The 14,453-nt window shown below is 37.8% G+C and overlaps 1 protein-coding gene across 1 annotated transcript in view; it reads left to right on the plus strand.

Annotated features, from left to right (window-relative positions):
* antxr1d (ANTXR cell adhesion molecule 1d) overlaps nucleotides 1–14,453 on the plus strand; it is a 52,247-nt gene that overhangs the window by 13,760 nt on the left and 24,034 nt on the right. The window contains exon 10 of the mRNA XM_088351251.1: nucleotides 13,724–13,822. Within this exon, the coding sequence (XP_088207377.1) occupies nucleotides 13,724–13,822 (99 nt within the window). The remainder of the gene's footprint in view (nucleotides 1–13,723; nucleotides 13,823–14,453) is intronic.

Below are 14,453 nucleotides of genomic sequence, written 5' to 3' on the forward strand. Positions count from 1 at the left end.
AAGGTTCCTCAGTGAACACACCCAAGTGTGGAGGAGGGATCCTGCCATATGTAGAAATACATGTATAAGTACATAAATAACCAAAAATATATGCCATATAATAAAATGAACATATATAAATAACAAAATACACTATAAAAGACATGGCAAAAAACACAAATATATCTAAAAATACACAATAAAACACATGGCAAAGTACACGACAAAATAAATTACTATATAAAAAAACAAATTCACGACAACGACAAATTATACAACAAAATACTGTATATGACAAAAAAAATGACAAAATGCACAAAAAATACCCGACAAAAATAAAACCTTTTTCTTCTTCGAGTTTCCCGGCAGTTGGCATCCATCTCTTTGGTGAACGACCGTCCCTTAAATGAAAACCTGAAATAAATAACTGACAAGATTTCTAATAAAATACAACAAAATACAAAACAAAAGCCATATTGAAATACAGGACAAAAAACGCGACAAAATACACAACAAAATATGTTAGAAAATACACAACAACATACACGACAAAATACGTAACAAAATACATAAAAAATACACATTATACACAAAAAACACATGACAAAATACATAAAAAATACACGATAAAAGACATGGCAAAATACACAACAAAATACATGAAAAAATACACGATAAAACACATGACAAAGTACACAAGAAAATACAAGACAAACTCCGCAACAAAATCCACAACAAAATACACAATCGTGTGCCCTGCGATTCGCTGGCAACCAGTCCAGGGTGTCCCCTGCCCACTGCCCGAGGATTGCTGGGATGGGCTCCAGCACCCCCGCGACCCTACTGAGGATAGGCGGTGCAGCTAATGAGATGAGATGAGACTATTAAAAGATACACAGCAAAATATATGATAAAAATACACAATAAAACACATGACAAAGTACACAACAAAATACATTCCAATATACACAAAAAAAATATTTAAAAAAAAAACATATTACAAAGTACAAAACACATAACAAAATACTCAACTAAATACACAACCAAATACCCAATGAAACCCATGACAAAGTACACAACAAAATACATAACAAAATGCACTATAATAGACATGGCAAAATACACAACAAAATATATGATAAAATACACAATAAAACATATGACAAAGTACACAAAAAGACAATATACACAACAAAATACATGAGAAAATGCACTATAAAAGACATGGAAAAATACACAACAAAAATATGATAAAATGCACAAAAAACACATGACAAAATACAAAACAAAATACATTAGAAAATACACAACAAAATACGCGACAAAAGACATGGCAAAATACACAAAAACACATTACAATATACGCAAAATATTTTTATATTTGAAAAAAAACACACAAAAAAACATGACAAAATACAAAACAAAATACATTAGAAAACAAAATATGTAACAAAACACATAACTACATACGCAACAAAATACACGACGATATACGTATCAAAATACATTAAAAAATACACTGAAAACAAAATACGTAACAAAATACACAACAAAACACACGACAAAACAAATACCAAAATAAATAAATGAATTAATTCATAAATTGCCTTTATGTCATATATTTTGATCTCACTTGGTTCATCTATCCATCAATTTGTTTATACAGCACATATTCGTAGGTATTAATTCATGTATCCATTTTACATATAGCCAAGAATTTACGGTATCGTGCCATTGTGACATCGGAAGTCGAGAAAAAACATTGCCCCTTATGACAGGCAGCGTATTGTCGTTCTGGGCCGACACAGATTAGCATAGCTGCTTGGTCCTAGCATAGGGGCCAAAAGAGAAAGAGGAGGGGAGAATCAGCCTTGACTCTTTAAGCATGGCTTCCTCCTTGGCCTAGTTTGTCTAATCATTTATGCTGAGTAGCCATGTTGCCTCCTTCAATGGACTCGTTATGAGGGGACGGGGGAAAAAACCCCGCAAATGAGCCTCCGTGTGTGTCCAGGGGATGGATGAGCTTTGACATGAACTTTTTGCGAATCACTTATGAGAGAGATTACGAGAGAGCATTGGCGACCTTGCTGCCAGGATGACCAATGGAGGGTGATTCATCCGCTATGAGTTGCTTTTGAATTGGTTCTCAAATAGGGGAGTAGTACCTCTCAAGGTTCTTAATACCACTTAAAGGGGTACTTGAGATTTTGGGAGAGATTTTCTTCAAAAGCTGCTTCGATCCACTGCCATATACAACGGTACCTCTATTTACGTATTAATTTCGTTCTGGGAATAGCTTTGTAACCTGAAAACGTTGTAAGTAGAAACGCATTATGAATGTAAATGCGCCAATCCGTTCCAAGCCCCGCAAATATACAGTACGAAACTATTTAAGAGCTTCAGGAATGATTAAATACATGTTAAAATTACATTACCGCACAATAACATAAAACGGCACGTAATGTAAAAAAAAAAAAAAAAAAAAGGATAAAAGAAATAATAAAAATATTCATTTACGTTTTGGCATTTCGTTTCTTGGAAAACTGATCCAACGACGTCTACTTTTGACAATCCGTCGGAAATGCTAGAGGCAGATGTAGCGATAGCCCAAACTGTCAACACATTTTCCGGTTGATTCCCTCCCACAAATTCTGAGACTTCATGGATCTTTACTAAAATGTCTGTAATTTGGGCCAATTGAATGATGAGCACGTCATTTTCCCGGCTATCTTGCTGGAACCCTTCCTTCTTGTCGTCTCGAACTCTGAACTGTGACGGTGACACAAAGAGCATGCTGGGAGCACGCATGCGCATTGGGTTGCCAGGCAGATAGCCAGTTTGTGTATGTTTGGGAAAGCACTGGGAGGGTACTGTTCTATAATTTTGACTTTGTATCCTTAACTTTCACCAACCGCTTCAAATAGTTGTTCTAGATTTAGACAAGATAAATATTGAAAAAAGTCAAATGTGAAAAATTCACAAATTATGGGCAGATGCATTTGTAAAATAAGGATTATTTTGTTTATATTGTTATATATATTTTTATGTATTTTTCATAGTTAAACTGTACTAAATATTTTATAATATTTATTGATTTTATTTGACCAGAAAAAGTATCTTTATAAAACCACGATTGTCATTTTTCTAAGCTTTTTTAAAGTACAGTATTTTTTTTTTTTTTTTTTACGATATTTTGCCAGAAAAAAAATCCTTTAATGAGCTAAATTGTAAATATTTCAAACATATATTTTCTTTCTTTTTATTTTTTCTCAAATATTTTTTTCAAATTTTATTATAATTTATTGGTCCTACTCCAACAAAAAAATCCTCAAATTAATCTAAATCATCAGAAAATCTTGTATATCTTAAGGGTATTTTTAATTATTTTTTTAACAATCTTTTCGATTTTACCAGAAAATCAATCCCTTAATAAACCAAATATTCTGAATATCTTGCTTATTTTTAATATTTTTTCATGATTTTATTTTACTAGAAAAGTTATCCTAAAACGAGCCAAACCGTCAAAAGTTCTTGTTTAGTATAACGATATTTTTCTCATTTTAAAATAAACAATTGATTTTATTTGAGAAAAGCAATCATCCTTAAACAAGTAAAATATTCTGAAAATCCTGCTAATTTTAAGCATATTTTTTCATATTTCTTATAGTTTTTTTTATCTTGTTTTACCTCAAAAATAACATTTGAATGAGTCGAATGGTACAGGAGATTTTTTCCGTTTTTACTATAATTCTCATGAACCGGAACAGGAGGAGAACCCAAATGCGTGACGTTTCTCACACAAGCTTTTATTTTACGGGAAATGGGGAAGTCATGCACGTTAACCCAAACGCTAGTGATTCGGCGATCGTTGGGCAGAAAACTTAAGGCAGCAGTCTGGCGTGGAATGACCGGAATCCAGAGGCCGACGAGATCTATACCAATTGCTCGAGCAGATATCGGACAGATGGAGCGATACCGGACAGGGCGGGACAGCCAGGATTGATATAAAAACTGCATATCGAAATTAAACAGGACAAACTAGACAGGAACGAAACTGGAGATCGCTATTAAACAGGACAAAATGGACGGGAACAATACCGGACAGGAAACCAGCAGGAAACCAGACAGAGTCAAAACCCACGTCTTGCGGGGCAGAAGTTCGTTGACGGACTGACAAAGGAAGAATGAGAGCACTGAGCTTAAATAGAAGAGAAGTCAATCTGTCAACGAGCCGCAGCCGGCGCCACATGGGCGGGACCAATTGGGCGCTATGGCAACCATGACAATAATTGATAATCGTTATATTAACAGAAAAAGAATCCTCAAATTGTCAAGAAATCTTCCTTAGTTCAGGGATATTGGTGTTATTTTACAGTGTTTTTTCCTATTTTTTTAAGAAAAATGTCAATATATGTTTTCGATTTTTTTAAAGGAAAAATACGAAAAATAAATACATTTCTTATAAATAATACTTGAAAGGAGCAAACCCATCTGTCACACAGGACAATTTTATGTTTTATTTTTCTGATTTTAAATGTAAGAAAGTTCGAAATATAGTAGGGCAAACGTTAAGTAATCGCACGATTTAAAAATCGTGTCACATTTTTAGAATATAGCTCTTTGAGGTATTACAAGAAGTGGGAACGTGTACAATATCAAAGACCCTCTGTGAAGCACCGGTTAGGGTAAAGGGTACAAATAATTCAAAAATGTTTTATGTAAAAAGTGACAAAGAAAAAACATACAATTAACGCTTTCCCTGCTGTACAGTAACGGCTAAATGAAGAAGAAAAGACAGGCGGAGTAACTGATAATTAAAGCAAAAAGAAGGACAGTAATCAGTGTCCTCGTGTGCTATTCATCTCCGTTTTGTTTGCAAGGTTTCAGCCGACGTTTCTGCAAATGTTTCCCAACAGCCTCATTTGTTATTCGATTGATGAGCAGCCTAATGGGCAGTGAACTAAGAAAGTCGCTGCAACCAAAATCTTGAATTTGGCCTAATTAACTAAGGACAGCCGCTACAGTACGCTGATCTTATTACTCCAGTGTGCATCCTTTCTTATTAAATCAAGCCATGTAGAAAGAATCACAGTATGTGTGCTTTATGCACATGTGATTGCTCTAGCGTAGGGGTTGAAAACCGGTCTGAAGCTGGAAGCCACTTATTTGATATGCATTTGAAAAATAACTGTTGTGTTATTACTATGTTGTTACTATGTTATTATCATGTTATTACTAGGTGCTTATGATTTGTAGTCGGGCTATTTTCAGGTCCGCAGGTTGTTCCTAGCCGCCATATTCTGTAGCGAATGGGTCACCAACAATTTTGAAGCTGAGAGATCCTTATTTTTCATTATTATATGCATCTTAAAATAACTGTTATGTTATTGAAATTGTGTTACTATGTTATCATCGTGTTATCGCTAGGTGCTTATGATTGGGCGTGGGGCTATTTTTGGGTCTGTAGTCTACTCAGAGGGCTACCTGCTGTAGTGAAATGGTCACCAACCATTTTAAAGCTGTGAACTACTTACTTATTGTTATATGGAGTTTTAAAATTAACTGTTATGTTATTACTATGTTGTTACTATGTAATCATCGTGTTATTGCTAGGTGCTTATGACTGGGCCTGGGGCTATTTGAGGGTCCGTAGTCTACTAAGGGGGCTACCTGCTACTATGAAGGGGTCACAAACGATTTTGAAGCTGAGCTACATATTCTCTTGATATTCATTTAGAAAAAAAATAACTTATGTTATTACTATGTTGTTACTATGTTATTATCATGTTGTGACTAGGTTCTTATGATTCGGAGTAGGGCTATTTTTAGGTCCATATTCTACTGAGGGGGCTACCTGCTGTAGTGAAAGGGTCGCTGACCATTTTGAAGCTGAGAGATACTTATTTGTTTGATATGAATTTCAAAAGTATACTTTATGTTGTTACTATGTTGGTACTATGTTGCTACGTTATTATTTGTCATATTTAGGCTCTTTTTATAAGACAAATTGCTCACTTTCTTCCCACCCAACATTCTGGAACGTCAAATATAAAGTAGAAAATATTGGGGAAAAACAAATACATAAATCAAATAATGGCAGGTGAGTGGTTAGAGCGTCCGTGGAACAGTTCTGATGTCATGGGATCAAATCCAGCTATCACCCTGTGCAGAGTTTGCATGTTCTCCCTGTGCTGGCATGGGTTTCTCCCACATTCCAAAAACTATCCATGTAACGTAAATTGGCCGGTCCAAATTGTCCCTATGTGTGGATAAGCGAGTGAGTTGTCTGTCTCTCTGTGGCCTGCGACTGGCTGCTAATCAGAGTGTCCCCTGTCCACTGCTCCAGCACCCCCGCAACCCTGCTGAGGATAAGCAGTGCAAAGAATGGATGGGGAAAAAAAATACAGAAATGTTAGTTTTTTAAAGAAAAATAGTAGATACATTTTTAAAAATAAAAGAGTTATATTTTCTATTTTTCTATTTATAACAAACAAACCATACCCCTGGCTACAAAAGTGACGACACCCCAAAGACACTACACCCCCATATGTCCAAACAAAGCACTGCTTGTCATTATCCCTGCAAAATAACAAGTGACTTGTTACTCTAACTCGGTCTCAGGTATGATTAGGGAGCAGGTGTGTTCCATTTGTAGTACACTCTGTCGTACTGGTCATTGAAACTCCCAATATGACACACCATGGCAAGGAATTCTCTGGGGACCTTAAAAAATGAATTGTGGCACTACATAAGGCTGCCCAAGGCTACGAGATAATTGCCAACACCCCTAAGTTGAGCTGCAATACAGTGGCCAAGATCCTCCAGCGTTTTAAAAAAATCAGGATGCACTCACAACAGGGCTTGTGTTCGATGTCCAAAGAAGCTCGGTGAACATGCACAGTGTAACATCCAAATGCCATCTAAGAAAGAGTGCTGTCAGCATTGCTGCAGAGATCGAAGAGGTGGAGGGTCAGCCTGGAAGTACTCAAACCATCAACTTCAGGGACTTTCGGTTTAAGGTGTACTTACTTTTTGTTGCAAAGGGGTTTGGTTATTGATGGCTAAATTTTGAGTTTTTTGGATGGTTAAAATAAATGTACACTGCTCTAAAAGCTTTACACAGACTACATTTAATTGTGTCAAAGTGATGTATCTTCAGTGTTGTTCTACTAAATACCAGTGAAACCTCTGCAGAAATGTGAGGGGTGTCCTCCCATTTGTGACATACCGTGTATGAGTCAGGTTTTTGAACATGAACGGTTGTTTTAATGGCACACACACATCCACACACAGAGTCCCTCACACTGATGTGAAGTGACCAGGCTTAGCTGCCCGCAAACAGGCCATCAGACTGGACAGTGAACAGTGGGCCGCACTATCAGACGTGACAGCCCCGATTGCGCACACACACCAAGAAAATCTTGAACCTGAAATCTAAAATGACAGCAGAGATTGCTGCTTTCATTAGCGTCTGACCCTTTCCTACCCGTCATTCCTTCTTGCGTGGCCCCCCGCCCTGCCCTTCGCTGTCCCGTCGCACTAACGTGATTGAAGGGCCGGCATTCGGACAAGCCTTACCCCACTTTTACGCCGTGCATGTGTGGCGGCATAGCATTAAAAAAATCCTGCATGTCCTGTCACATGTGGACAGTCATGTTATTCAAACATTGAGGTGAAGATTTAAATGGACGTGGTCAGTGTGGCAGGCAGCAAAATATGTATGTTGCAACTTAGCAGGGCGCCACCAGTCTTGGTCTGCAACCATTGTGACAGCGTTAACCTTTTAGCCTGCCACTGTATGTGACAGAGAGTGTTTGTGGATGCTCATATCATCGCAATGTGATAACGCAGGGAACTAAGCTAATGCACCTTATTTAAGGCACCATTTGTAAAACTGCTACCTTTCTAAAATAGTCTTCGAATGGGTACAAGAAAAATACCAACTTTTTTCTTGCTTTCGGATACAAGTTTTATGCCCTCCATCCATTATCTGCACCGTTTTTCCACACTAGGGTCACGTAGGTGCTGGAGCACATCTCAGCTGTCCTCCGGCAGTGGCAGGGGACACCCTGAACCGCTTGCCAGCCAGTCACAGGGCACACAGAGACAGACAATCCACTGTTTCATTCAAACTTAGGAACAATTTTGAGTCACCAATTAATCTGTGCCCGGAAGATACCCACTCAGGCATGGGGAGAACATGCAAACTCCACACAGGCTGGTAGCTGGTTTTGAACCCATGTCCTCAGAACTGTGCCACAGACGCGCTAACCACCAAGCCGCTGTGCCACCCACAACTTCTAGCCATTGATGAAAATAACTTTAATGTTGCAGAAAAACAATGTATATTACACTGACCTTTAGCAAATATACAATTGAACTAGAGAACTTTAATTCATGGTGTAGAACAGTGGTCGGGAACCTATGGCTTGTGAGAAGGGGAGATTACCTAATGTGCGGTCCCAAAATTATACTGCTGCATATCTCATTAATAGTGTCGCAAATATGATGAGCACAGCGTCAAGTCTATTGCAAGCATAGCTGACATAGCACTAATTGCAATTTAGTCCAGTATTTAAAGAGCACACTCTCCACTACAGTTTACAGTCGAGGTGTCACATCAACAGACTCAGTTTTGGTTCTAAGTTGCTAAGAAATTCTTTATATGGAAGCTAATTTAACAATTTAGGTTCATGGTTGAGACACTTGATGATAAAAACCCTCAGAAAAACTGTAATCATCCAGAAACGCCAACCAAGCACACAGAGGAATTTAACTGGGTATGCGGTAGGGTGGGCACTTTTGTCTGCCCAGCACCGTCTACACCGAAGGTAAATATGTCAGTATCCTTTTTTGCGGTATTTTGTGACATTTTTACAAAACAACTCTGCTTGCACCTTGTTATGAAACATTTGTTTCTCGAAAAAAAAGAGGGACAAAATGAGCCTAGACGATCTTAAGTAATTGCAGGAAGGAGACAAGTTTAAATCGGTATTCTTGTTGATATGGGTTGAAAAATACTTTAAAAAAAAGCACAGATTATCTGCCAGTGGAATAAACATTTTTAGCACGTTCTTGTTTACTTTTAGGAAAACATATGTTGGCCTAGAGAGGGATGGGTGCCACCAGGCTGTACTTGCCCAAGACACACCACAGGAAAATGGTGCCCCTACGACCCAATTGGTTAAGGGATCCCACCAACCAACAACCCAATTAACCAACCAGACAATGTGTAGCAATTATTTATTGTGACCTTGCCTATACATCAGAGTAGGATATCATACAATTTTTTTGTTTTCTTATGAAAAAAATATGGTCAAGTCATGTTTATTCGTATAGTCCTTAATCACAAGGTGTGTCTAAGGGCTGCACAGACCACATAATATTACAGACTACAGACTATTATTACACCATCCCCTGATCTAAAACCTACATGAGGGCAAGGAAAAACTCAAAAACCTCAACATGAGGAAACTGAAGAAACCTTGAGAAGGGACCGCACATGAGGTAATCCTCCGTCCAGGATGACCAGGCTGCAACAGATGTTACAATAACAAACAATATACAGATATTGTCAACATAAAATATACCTGTAGGTCATTCATAAACTATAGAATAAAAGTGTGTTTTAGGCTTAGATTTAAACAGTTCCACTGAGGTTGCAGATCGAATCTCAGGGAGAAGAGCATTCCACGACGCCGTGGCCCGAACGGAGAACGCTCTCAAACCTGTGGTTCGCTTCTTGGCTCTTGGGATTGAATGAATGAATGAATGAAAACTTTATTTCGAACATAAAAATAAAAACAGGACAAAAACAATGAGTCAACAACGAAATAATGTCACACAACATGATCGAAAAGGGGTAGTCAGAAGCAGATGCTTATTTTTCCTACCCCTTTATCTTCCCTATTAAATACATTTTATAGATAGCTCCTCTTGTGTCCAATACAACAAAATCTCATGGATATACTTATTACATAGGTCAGATATCAATAATTATAATAGTTACAATAATCACATATTTTATACACTAATCTACGCAATACCCATCCCTCAACGTCATAATGCGCATAATGTCACTGCGGCACCAGTGATAATATCAATAAAAATAAACACAATACTTATAACAGTTCTGATGTGAAAATAGCACAATAACAACAAGTTAGCCATAGTTTGAAGTGCAGTATTTCCAGTCTCCGTCATATCCCATTTTCTTCATCTCTGTATTTCGCCAGTAATGCTTTTTTGTATTTAAATTTGAACACATGGATATTTGGACATTGTTTGATTTCATTTTGCAAATTATTCCAAAGTCTGACTCCACACACAGACACACACATACTTCTCCTGGTGGTTCTCACCTTTGGGATTTTGAATTCACCACAGCCCCTCAAGTTATAATTTCCCTCTTTCCGAGTGAATAATCTTTGTATGTTTTCTGGCACTATGTTTTTGTTGACCTTAAATAACAGTTGTGAAGTGAAAAAAATTATTAAATCATCCAATTTCAATAAATTGGACTGCATGAATAAAATATTGGTATGATCCCGATATCCTACCCTGTGTATGGTTCTTATTGCACGTTTTTGAAGGATAAAAAGGGGCTGTAGTGAACTTTTGTAATTATTGCCCCAGACTTCTGCACCATATGTTAAATATGGCAGAACGAGAGAACAATATAATAAATACAATGCATTATAATGTAAAAGAACTTTGGTTTTATTAATTATTGAAATGCTTTTAGATACCTTTGTATGTGTCTGATGTGTGTTTTCCAACTTAATTTATTGTCTATTATGACCCCTAAAAACTTAATTTCTGATACAATGTCTATTGTGACACCATCCATTTTTACTTCTAAATCTTGATTTGCCTTTCGATTACCAAAGAATATTACTTTGGTTTTATTTAAATTTAAAGATAATTTATTTATATCCATCCATATTTTTAGGTTAATTAGTTCACGATTAATACAGGTTACCAAATCCATATAGTTATCATTTGAATAGAAAATGTTAGTGTCGTCTTCAAATACTACTATTTTCAATAGTTTTGAAACATTAAAAATATCGTTAACATATAAATTAAATAGCTTTGGTCCCAGGATAGAACCCTGTGGTACTCCACAACAGATGTCCAAATATTCAGATGAAAACTCTCCCATTTTTACATATTGCTTCCTCCCCGTCAAATAACTCAAACTCAAAGCCACGCCCCTGATGCCATATCTTTCCAGTTTTTTTAATAGTATATTATGATTAATGGTATCAAATGCTTTTTTTAAGTCAATAAATACCCCGACTGCGTATCTCTTCTTTTCTATACTGTGGGTGATTTCTTCTACTGCATCAATAATTGCCATTGTTGCTGATCTGTTTGCTCTAAAACCATATTGACTTTCATTAATCAATTTATGTTTATCTACAAATTGTTCTAGTCTATTATTGTAAAGTCTCTCTAATATTTTAGAGAACTGAGGAAGCAGAGATACCGGTCTATAGTTTGTAAAAATGTGCTTGTTCCCATTTTACTAGTGATTACTAGTAGATCGACATTTTCGGAGCGAAGGCTCTGGACCGGAACATAGGGGGAAATTAAATCGGAAAGATATGAGGGAGCAAGTCCATGCATGATTTTCATTTCACCATATTTAACACAATGTGTCCCATCCGAGAGGTAGGACCTGAACCATAAGAGCACAGTTCCTGAGAGACCAATCCATTTGCCTACCGGTTTGGTAAGATATTATGGTCCACAGTGTCAAAGGCAGCACTAAGGTCCAGCAGCAGAACAGTGATAAAGCATGAACCATTAACATTTCAACTTATTGCTCGCGTTTGTGTCGTGGCTGGTGTGACCTTTCGCAAAAGGAGTGTCACTGATTCGCCAACACCCTGCCGTGTTTTAATGCAGTGATCTTCACGCCGGCGCTTTTAAATGTTAAAGGTGCGACCGATGTTCCTTTCTATTAGCCCGGAGCTTGCGAGAGGTGCACAGTCAGTGGGCGCTCGTATACTCGTGCAGGCACACAAACACGTCATGTGTTATGCCATAGGTAAGGTCAGAGCCTGTTTGACAGCGCCTTGCTGTTGTCAGCCCCGCAGGCATGTTTTGGAAGCCAGTGTTTTCTTCCCGCTCGCCAGCATATGCTGAGAAGCGGCCACATAGACACTGCGGCATATGCTGCCCAGGCCCTGTCACTGCACTTTAACGGCGCCCCAGGGGAAGTAAAGGTCGTCCGTGTGCACGCGTGTGGCGAGAGTACTGCTAGGTTTATAGTTTAGTAGACAACCAAAATAAGGAGACGAGACATCAATGGATTTTGGACATGCAAGGGAACATGAAAGAGTCCAAAACCTCAGATAAGAATCTCCAACCTACCCTTCCCTTGAGCCTTTTCTTTTTATTGAATCTCCTAGGTTCCAAAAGCAGATCCACTCTAAAGAAGTGGTTTTAAACTGGTGGGTCTGGTCCCAAAGGTACCGTAAACACCGGACTATAGAGCGCACCTGATTATAAGCCGCATCCACCACATTTTAAGAGAATAACCGCTTTTGTACTTACACAAGCCGCATCTGTATATAAGCCGCATGCGCCCACATTAAAACATGTAACACAATCACAAAATTAACCCAAACCCGACTTTGAGTCCCACAATAGTAATTGAATATAAAGTACACAGTTCAAAAACCACAGCCGTCAAAATAAATGGGAAATGATACCGGTACTTAAGGTTTGATGCAGACCTGCAGAGTCCAGGTCCCGTTGAAAATAATCCAAGGGGAAAAAAATGTATATTTCCAAAGGTAAGGGTGGGAAAAATATATATCCACTATTGTCCGCTGCGTCCACAAACACGTCTCACTTTTACTCCACTTCCCGTCAGCCCCCGTTGTTTTCGCCCCTTCTTTTTGATTCGCCCGTGGAAAACATATCAGAATAAGTCTCTAAAATAAATACATTACAAAAATATACAGTTGAAAATACATATTATACATGGTTACACATATTTACAAAGAAAGACGGTACATCGAGAGAGTTTTCAAAGCTTTGATAATAATATTATAACTTTCATCCCAAACCGTGCCTTTGAAGGGTAGCAAAACGCTACGAGCAACACGCTCGCAAATCAGCTAACGGTTCTGTTAAAAAAAAAAACATACCGTGCTTGTAGAAAACTCGGTAAACCATCCCAATCTTCCTCCTTATAAGTGAAGTCATCAAAGTCGTCTTCCCCAGTATGGGAAAGACACTTTGTCATATAGACGTCGTCCCACGCTCCCTTACTCAAAAACACGCAAACAACACGCTCGCAAAGTAAAGTTTACGTGCAGTAGCTCTGTCTCCTTCTTTATTTTCCTGACACCGCCATCGCTCGCCACGGACGTTCCACTTCCGCGTCTGAGCAACCTACTCCCTGCGACCAGCGATTTCCGGATCATGTGTGCGCTCCTTTCCCTTCTTCCCAATAAAACCGTGAGAAACGTTACGCGAGTGGGTCCTGTCTCCGTTCTGGTCCTGACAGTATACATGTATACATAAAAGCATATTAATATACCGTCCCGTAATGAAGCATGTAAAAAATGAATGGTAGCACTCAGTAAAGTGGTGTTGGTGTGTATAAAATAGAGCAGGGGTTGGATCATTTTTGATTCGCTGCATTTGGGTTGAAAAATATGGCCCTCTAACCGGAATATGTCCACCCCAGACTTAGAGTGACAGAATTGTGTTTTTCCTGTCTCAGAAAGCTTTCAGGTGGTGGTGAGAGGAAATGGCTTTCTCCATGCCAGAAATATCGACCAAGTGCGCTGTAGCTTCAAACTGAATGACACACATACTGTCGGTAAGTCGAGTTTCGGAAAACTACATTTTTTGTGACAAATATTTGAGGAGATTTTTTTTTTTCAAGTAACTAGGGTCCATCTATAATTAAGGATTCTTATGATCCAAAATGTACTGTATCTCAAAAAGGAGTATAAAATGCAAAATCAAAGTAAACGTTTATTGACCTCTTGGCATGATGGTTTTTTAACTTGTTTATCTGGTAAAATAAAAGAAATAATCCTTAAAATAAGCAAATTAATGCAATCATATATGGCAGATAATTTTAGCTCAATTAAAATAAATAATTAATACAATTAAAAAGATGAATATTTAATTGAACGTATATTCCAGAGCCATATATGTAGCTAGAGTCAAGAACACATTGACATTCTTGACTCTCATTGGGAGATTGATACAAAGGAGGGGGTTCCCAGCCCCCTCTCTCAACCCAACCGATGTCTGTAACACCTTTTGCTGGGAGTCATTAGTCGACCAAACCTCAATTCCAACCCATAATCACCAAGCAGGGAGGCAATGGATAATTTGCTGATATTTTGTATCTTATTTTATTATATTTCAATTTTATTTTCTTGTATTTTTTTTCCTTTTTTAATTGAAAATTACAAATTAGACATATAATAAAATGAAAA

The sequence above is a fragment of the Urocampus carinirostris genome, chromosome 13 (assembly GCF_059441175.1).
Source record: "Urocampus carinirostris isolate Australia breed hairy pipefish chromosome 13, RoL_Ucar_1.0, whole genome shotgun sequence".
Classification (NCBI taxonomy): domain Eukaryota; kingdom Metazoa; phylum Chordata; class Actinopteri; order Syngnathiformes; family Syngnathidae; genus Urocampus; species Urocampus carinirostris.